General features: G+C 40.9%; 1 protein-coding gene across 4 annotated transcripts in view; it reads right to left on the bottom strand.

The window, feature by feature from the left end:
- Nucleotides 1-419: 419 nt before the first annotated feature.
- The window catches only part of MCUB (mitochondrial calcium uniporter dominant negative subunit beta), a 44,729-nt gene continuing 36,757 nt past the window's right edge, over nucleotides 420-8,391 (bottom strand). For 2 of the 4 annotated variants that reach the window (XM_080639263.1, XM_080639266.1), the window contains exons 2-8: nucleotides 8,008-8,083; nucleotides 7,565-7,735; nucleotides 4,787-4,891; nucleotides 4,345-4,505; nucleotides 2,999-3,202; nucleotides 1,550-1,666; nucleotides 420-602 (exon numbers count right to left, since the gene is read on the bottom strand). In XM_080639263.1, coding sequence (XP_080495389.1) covers nucleotides 525-602; nucleotides 1,550-1,666; nucleotides 2,999-3,202; nucleotides 4,345-4,505; nucleotides 4,787-4,891; nucleotides 7,565-7,735; nucleotides 8,008-8,083 — 912 coding nt within the window. In that variant the 3' untranslated portion in view covers nucleotides 420-524. The other 2 variants (XM_080639265.1, XM_080639264.1) reach the window with 2 other exon arrangements.

Below are 8,391 nucleotides of genomic sequence, written 5' to 3'. Positions count from 1 at the left end.
ATACAACAGTGAAACAAATTATTTTATAGTAAATGGGTTTGATCTTATTTTTCCAGCAATATTTACTAAAAAAAACTTACCTGTGATGCACGCCTAACCTCACCAGTGGTGTTACACCAGCGAGAGTCAATGCTCAGACCTGGGAAGAGGAAACAGTAATTCCAGGGAAAAAATCCTTAATGCAGAAGTTAATTATTCTACGAGCTACTGCTGTGCCATAGTAAATGGTACTAATAAAACATCCCTGTCATTTTACTAACAGGCAGAATGCCTCCATTTTAGTAAGGAGATTCGACAAATATCTTGAAGAAATTCAGCAGCTTCTTCATAGGGTTTAAAAACCAAAAAACTCCAAAAACAAACAAACAAACAAAACCAACAAACCATCAAGCAACCACGTGATTTTTATACATATTTATTGCAACTTTCAAAACTGTAGTGGTCAAAAATGTCCAGTTCCTTTAGAGCAACTAAGTGTTTGTATCAGCTTTGAAAGAGAAATTCTAATATATACAAAACCAAAGTCAGTCCTTGTCCTTGATTTCCTGGACCGGAAGCTTCAGTTGCAGAGTCTGGCGCAGGCGCCTGAGTGATTCTTCCGCCTGCCAGTGCAAGAAAGAGTGACAGTTCATCCTTCTGCAGCCCCGTATATTCTCATTCTCTTTCACACATCCCATATCTTTCTCAGAAGGCATTGGTCTTGCGCAAGAAAACAAACTAATAAAATGGAAGGCACTGAACATTAACAGACCTGCTTAGGTCATTCAGCCAGTCTCCAGACAGAAGCATCTGCCTTGCCCATCCAACCATTCACCCACACCCCGAAGTACTATTTTCCTGAAATTAAAATCACAAAATTCATAATCTCAGGCTACTGAAAAAGTATCAAACTCTAGCCTTATGTCAAATGTGGCTCATGAAATGATACTTGGAACTAAAATTATGTGTAGTTTCAATTTTCATCTATAAGACATTGAGCAAAAGGCTGGTGAGATGGGATGGGGGTAAGAAATGAGGAGCAAGAGATCTGCTACACTTTTTCCTGAAGACCACAAAGCTTCTCCTTTTCCATCCATTTGTCTATATTCTGCAAATCTAAGCTTTTACTTTAGGAATAGGATTAAGATGTTAGATCCTGAACTCTGCAAGACATTCATTCTCCTCCCACGGAAGGGAGAAGGATTGTGTTACCACAGCAGTGCAGCAAGCATACTGTCTCCAAAGGCAATGCAGCTTTCTATTGAAATGGCAAAAAATGCAACACGGTAGAATATGCAAAAAATGGGTGTGCAGTGCTGATAAACCAACTTATTTGTTTTGAATTAAATTCATGAAGGTCTCCCTTTTTGATGACTTACTGAAGTAGTTTATATGTCAGTAGCAAACACTGTATGGTCATTTAAACAACTGAAACTGGGTGACAGGTAATACACTGTTTTAAATGTAAGTAGCAAACCTTGAGGTCAATTTTCTATTAGCTTAGAGTTTACTGAAAAATTCTTAAGCAAGCCAGAGGCTACCTCATTATTTAAGGACTGTATTTAAATACCTCTGCTATGTTTTCTTTGAGCTGGTTGTATCGTTCCACGTTAAAATGCTGCTTTTTGCATTTCCGATAGAAGTAGTGGAGGAACTGCCTGTCTCTTGCATCAGAGTAAATGTAGTCCTGGTGAAGAAAGCAGAGCACATATTTGGGGTTAACAAGAAAACTGGGTAGAGGTCCATTTCAGGAAGATTTATTAGTTCAACACGCACATGTTCTGTTAAGAGACTATATATGCAGTTAGGTTCTATAGGTCATAAGGGCCTTTTAGACACATGGTAGGAATAATTTCTTTCTCATCTACAGAAATTTTCAATTACAATAAGGACACAGCGTGATCTTCGTGACTGAAGCCGCTGACTTAAGTCAACTTGGACACTGCTTCCAAGGAGTCAGAGAATGTTCAGCTACTATTTCTCAAAGACTCATTTGAAAGTCAGAAGCAATGGTGTCAGCAGCTGTTCAAAAAAGCCAAGTAGTAATCTCTCTACCTACTCATATACAAAAAGTTGGAATGCTTTAGCCTCTCTTAAAAATCAGTGAGGAGGAGTAAAACTTGCATTCAGAGCCAGTTCTTCATAGAAACAGACATGTCTCCCCTTTTCACTAAAGGAACCTGATGTCTTATGAGGTCTATAGATCCATTGGTATTATGGAAGAAGTGCTGGCTCCTCTGCCACATACCTCCATAACAAAAAGACTTTCACATCACACAAGTTCAACATCAAGATGTCCACTCTGGGAGTAAAGTACAGAGTTAAAACAGGCAAAAGAAACATTTCTCCAAGTCTTACAGTCTGTATTGTGCAGCTCAGTTAAGATCTGGTCTTTATGTTGGTCAGCAAACGTTTTTTCTTCTAAACAATGCCTGTTCCCTACTCCATTTCAGCTGTCTTAGGTTTACCTCCATTCATCAATGGAGGTAAATCTATTTTCCAGTGTCAAGGAAAAGCAGTCATATTATGAAGAGCAAAGCAATAACACTTTTTCAGGCACTGAACTGAGTATATTTCAATAATGCAGCTGCCAAAGTTCCAAAGGGTTTAGTACTCTGCATCATTTATACATAAACTCCACCAAATAAAAGCTGCTGTTCAGACTGCTTCCGTAAGGCAGCATTCCTAAAACTGGCACAGCAGTACTATTTGCTTTCTAGTTACAGCAATGAGCAATGTGCTGTTTACTACTCAAAGTGATCTACAAAATATTAAAAGGGAACACTAGTAAGACTTATTAAATAAGTAGCTAGTATGAAAGTTCACATGTAACAGTCACCTGGCATGATTTTGTACAATGTAATGTTCATATCCAGCCCCATTAGGGATCAACCAGGTCTCTGTCTGATGGCAAGGCTACTTACTGAATTGTATTTTCATCAGAGCCCAACTATTGTGATTTTCAGAGTCAGTTTTCCTCCTTTACAATACTCCAGACATTTACAAAACCAGGACTTACCTGTTTAGTAAGAATAAAGTAGGCATAGAAAGCCATGGCACTCCCGTAAGTGATGAAGTATGTGACTGGCTCCATGATGTCCCATGAATAGACCCACCATGTGAGCCATGCCAACGCTCCCCCTTGGGTAGACATCAGAGCTAGGCCGATCCATAGAAGCCTGGTGGTCTTTGCATTTGCATTGACTGCAATTCTGGCTTTCATCTAAGGAAAAGAAATAGAGAAACCTGTTCAAGCAAATGTGAGTGCTCCCCTGATGTGATAGGACAAGAGGTAACGGGTTAAAACTTAAACTGGGGGAGTTTAGATTGGATGTAAGGAAGAAGTTCTTTACTGTAAGGGTGGTGAGGAACTGGAAGGGTGGTGATGCACTGGAATGGGTTGCCCAAGGAAGTTGTGAATGCTCTATCTCTGGCGGTGTTCAAGGCCAGGCTGGACAGAGCCTTGGGTGACATGGTTTAGTGTGAGGTTTCCCTGCCCATGGCAGGGGGGGTTGGAACTAGATGATCTTAAGGTCCTTTCCAACCCTAACTCTTCTACGATTCTATGATTCTATGAGCAGCACCTCAACTGTTTTCTCCTGCTGGACTAGATCCTTTTTCAGGATGTTATTACTGACTCCACTTTCCCTGCTGAGAAGGAAAAGGACTGAAATCCTCTGCTGTGCACCAAGAAATCCTCTGCTGTGCACCAAGAAATCCCCTTCCCACTACTATCTTAGACATACAGGGATTTATGTCTACTAGATTTCCATTTACCATTCAAGGCAGCTGTGGTTAATGCTGAGTCTGGTCCTTACAAAGCAGGTCTGAAGCCAAGAAAACATTCGTCCACTTTGTCAGGCTCTTTCTGGCTTCCTGCCCTCATGCTGAGTTAGCTTAGCCTGCCCTAGATCAACATTCACACCTTCGCTTCTTGGGTTCTGGCAACCATTAATCCAGACAATTTGCTTTGCTGCCTTACTGATAAAGAAATGCCTAACCTAAGACACAGGTGATTTCTACCTCACTATTGCTTTGGGATTTTTGTTTCTGTAATGGGTATTCAGAACTCATGCAGCAACAGGTGACTAAGTGGACTTTGAAGCCCAATACAAGCCATGTTGAGGCTTGTTCATGACAGCTTTCTCCAGGTGTTGTGGCTTCTACCCAGGAAAGGTGCATACCAGGAATGAAAAGAACTGAACTGAAAATACTTAGAATGCTATTTGAATTGAGCCTCATTTACATAATGAACAAAACAGACACACCATAACCATTCATGCTGATTTTCTTCTGTCACAGGACTTACTCTTGATGAAAGGAAATGCCTTTGAGTTTCTAAAAAAAGTAACCCCACTTTCCAACCTGTTCAAGAGGAAACAGCTCTTCTTTCAGATGGTCCAGTTTCCGTAGCAATTCTCTCTCTTTCCTGACCTGGTGATCTTCTAAATGTAGAGCCACATACAGTCTGTGAACCAAGCATTTGATATCTTCCATTTCAGTAGCATGCTCACTACTCAGCTTATCTGAAAAGAACATGTTTGTCATATAAAACATTTCAAGAACCCACCCTTCTTCATTCTCTCTCCACCTCCAACCCCAAAAAAGCAGGACCATCCAATGGTAAAAAAAGAAAACACCCCTCCTTCCTCCTTCCCCCTCCCCCCCTGAAAAAAAAAAAACAAACCCCAAACAAACCCAAACAAAGAGAAATTCTTTTATCCAGACAGGTTCCAGTTCTCTGACACTTCCCATTTCTTTCACTCAATGAAGTGAGGTAATCAGAGTTAATAAGCATTGCTCTTACCTTTCACAGGAGGTGACACACAATATGCTATGTTGTTGATAACAAGTATGAAGTCATTCCTCAGTAAGACCTCCATTGAGGTTGCACCACAGACCTTGCAACCATCTGCAGAAGAAAGATTTAAGTTCTAAATAGTTTCTCATAAGGAGACTTAAACGTTAACTGATATCCCTTTGGAAAAGTGCCAGAGCTTTTTATGAATAATGTTTGGAAAGGAACTGCACTTTTAGTAAGTCTGGTAACCGACACTAAGCAGTAAGGAGCATCAACAGAGTGTGCGTCTGAATGCCTTCGCTAGCAATGTCATTCAGACTCATCACTACAATGAGCAAACTTGCATTTGCCACTTGTAGTTGGACCACAACTTCAGTATATGAAAAGGCTCTCATCCAAAAGTGCAGACACGCTGCAGCCTTTCCCAGGGCATTCTCAACACAGCAGATCTCGCACAATTAGTACTCTGACAACACTTCTATTTTCTTGGTAACAAGAAAAATAGCTGCATCCAAATGAGAAATGGATCCTTTCCTAGTTTACATTCAATAGACAAGGGTCGATGTAACCTAAAACCTCTGCTGAAATGTAGATCTGTTTTGTCCCATTTCTGCCTTCTGTTTCCCCTTTTTATAGGGGCTTGGAGTTTGTAAATAACCTCTTCTCCTCAGTATATTACTACTCTTCCTGCCTGCAAGCTTTTGTATGTCCTCCCCATTTCACCGTCCACCGCACATCACTGCAACCAGGAGACAGAGAACACACTACATCCTGCAGGGAGCTGAAGACACTGAAAAGGAGTTCCTGAAGTCATTAGCAGCAACATGTAATGGTGGATCCCTGGAGCTCTCACTGGCCCAAGTCCAGATCCCAGAGCCACCCAGTAAAATCAGCCCCTCCAGGGGGTTCAGATGGCCCAAGAACCCCTGGAGCCACACACCACTGTTGCGGCTGGACACACTGCTGTGGTGGGGAGTGGGGGGATTCAGACGCCACATCCACAATACCCATTTGACCTGGTCTTCCATTTCCTATACATAAAAAGGGCAGCTTTTCTTGCCCCTGCCAAGAGGTGAGCAGTGTCAGAAAACAGCAGCTTTACTTCCGAGATGGATAATAAATTTTTTGTACATAAACATTCGTCACAGTGCTACTGTGCCAGCACCTCCATCTGTCTGCATGTGCCCACTACAGAAAGGCACAATAGACAGCCACACACCTGCAATTATTTATTCACTGGAACTCTATTATCAGACCCCATCTACTGAGGCTAAGACTACTGAGCTCTGCAAGCTAATGCACCAGCTGGCTCCCTGACCAACTCTGTGTGTAGCAAGGCAAACCTGGGAGGCTAACACTAGCACTTTCAATCCAAAATCTGAAGTTTTCATGTGCTCATCCACTCTTTTTTTTTTTTTCCCTAGTGTAATAGAACATTATTTGCATGTAAATGATTAAGGTGATATTTATGAAGTGACATTTAAGCAAAAAAAGCTGTTCAAAAGAAGTACCAGACAAGCTCTTTGTTCTGGATGTGATAAAACACCAATTTATTAAGCTGCCCAACCTTTTATTAACTGAAAAGCAGAAACGTTTGGGGGTAGTGAGGTGTTTTGTTTTAGAAAATTCCCCACAGGCTTTCAGCAAAAGGCTACTTTCCTTCCTATACCTAACTAAAAGTGTTCAAATGTGGACAAAGGGCCATTTTTTGTCTACAGAAGTTCTGAGAACCAAATTCAGCTCCACAGAAAATGAGTCATCATACACAGCAGTAATACTTTCAATTAAGGTTGGCTTTTATTTAATGGCTAAATGACACAGAAGTGTCTAAATCAAGGCTTCAAAATTTTTCTTTAATAATAGATGTTCTAATTCAACCCCTCAGTACTTGACCAATAGTTTCTCATTACAGTATCAGTTTCATAATGAATTAAACATCTAAGTTGTCCTCTAATATCACAATTGCATGGCACTTGAAAAATACGGAGCAGAGAACTGTTGAACAGTCATTGCTTTAATCAAAGCGGGTAATGTTTCTATTGGAAAGTCAGGGTGGGGGGGCTTAAACAGTTGAGACAGGTGAAAATGGTCCAAATTCCATTCCACTTTGGAACCTGCCGCCCATCCATGCCAGAAACACCAGACTTGTAGATTTCTTATGCTTCACAAGTGACTGATGCTTGCATTGATGCAAAACAAGTAGTTAACTTTTGCTGACAGGCCACAAGAGAATGCAATTCAGCAGACAATCACAAATATTTCTGCCATGGATGTGTCTGCATGATAGGATAGTAGTACTCGGAGGTTAACTGTTTGCCAGCACATATTTTCGGCTAGCCCTGCCTCACCCCAGTAAGAAATCTTTTTTAGTCAATACCCCCATGTTCAGGGGAAGGCCAGCTGCTGGCAATGACTATTAGTTACAGTGGCTTCTGAAGAGTCTCTTACAAAATTATCTTTTCCAAGAGAATTTTCTAACTTTGCTGCCAAACAGACACAGCCTTAATAATAATAATAAAAAAAAAATTCCAAAAAAACCCCAAAAACCCAACACACAAAAAACCCCCAAAACCCTAACATGAAAAACCCCACAAACAATGCCAAAGTTCCTGCGTACATCAAGTTCATTCACACACTGGAACCACAATGAGCTCCCCTACAGTAAACAATGCTAAACCTGATGGAGGACTGAACTCATGCTTCAGGACAGAAACAAATTCCATTTGAAAATTCCACTTGAAAGGAAATGTATTCATTTTGAGGAATGGCAGAATTGTAAAATACCTGCTGCAAAGACTTCCGCTCTCTCAACTCCTTTATCTTCTCTCTGCACATCCTGCAGGAATGCCTCTACGGTGGTCACCACTGGTTTAATAGTGAACTGACAGCGTTCACTTCTTGTGGGCAGCATAAGAGTTATCACAGGAAGACCATGCCTGTAATCAATAGTTACTTCTGGGGGGAGGAAGAAAAGAGAAAAAGTGAAAAAGTAATATTGTAAGTTGTAGTTTAATTTAAAAGCTGTTTTTAAAACACACGATGAATAAAGAAAAAAAACACAAAACACTCTAGATTTCTTTAATAATACAGTACCTCTGTTTTTAGGGGATATATATATAACGCGTATATATAACGTGCAACTAACGTCATTTCCCCCCAGTCCCACAAAAATGAAATGTACGTCTCTATATGGAGGGAAGGGTGCAGAATGTGCTGGGAAAGCTTACCATCAGATGGCACCAGTGTTCTGTAAGGTGCTCCCACCTGTTCCCTCCACGCTCCAGTGTGCTTCCACAGCCGCACCTGCAGCACAGACACAGGGCGCCTGCTTTTTGCAATTTCTATGCAAAAAGACAGAACCATCCTTACAGACAGTGCAAAATATTGCCAAAGGTATTAAGGTGTTGCCATAGTTAAACTTTTTGTCTAATGTGGTTGAAATAACTCGAGGAAAAGGGGAAGGGGAAGGAAAGAAAGGAAAAAAAATGGCAATGGCTCTGAAGTGCTTCATGCAACTCTTACAATAAGACCTCTCCTGTCCTGCAAAAAAGAGCTGCTTGAAAAGTCTCTACATCATGGTGCCTGAAGGCAGAAGTGTTCTGCATCAGTTC

The sequence above is a fragment of the Psittacula echo genome (genome assembly GCF_963264785.1).
Source record: "Psittacula echo genome assembly, chromosome: 1".
NCBI classification, from domain to species: Eukaryota; Metazoa; Chordata; class Aves; order Psittaciformes; family Psittacidae; genus Psittacula; species Psittacula echo.
Note: the sequence above shows the minus strand (reverse complement) of the source record. Positions and strands in the feature narration are given on the sequence as shown.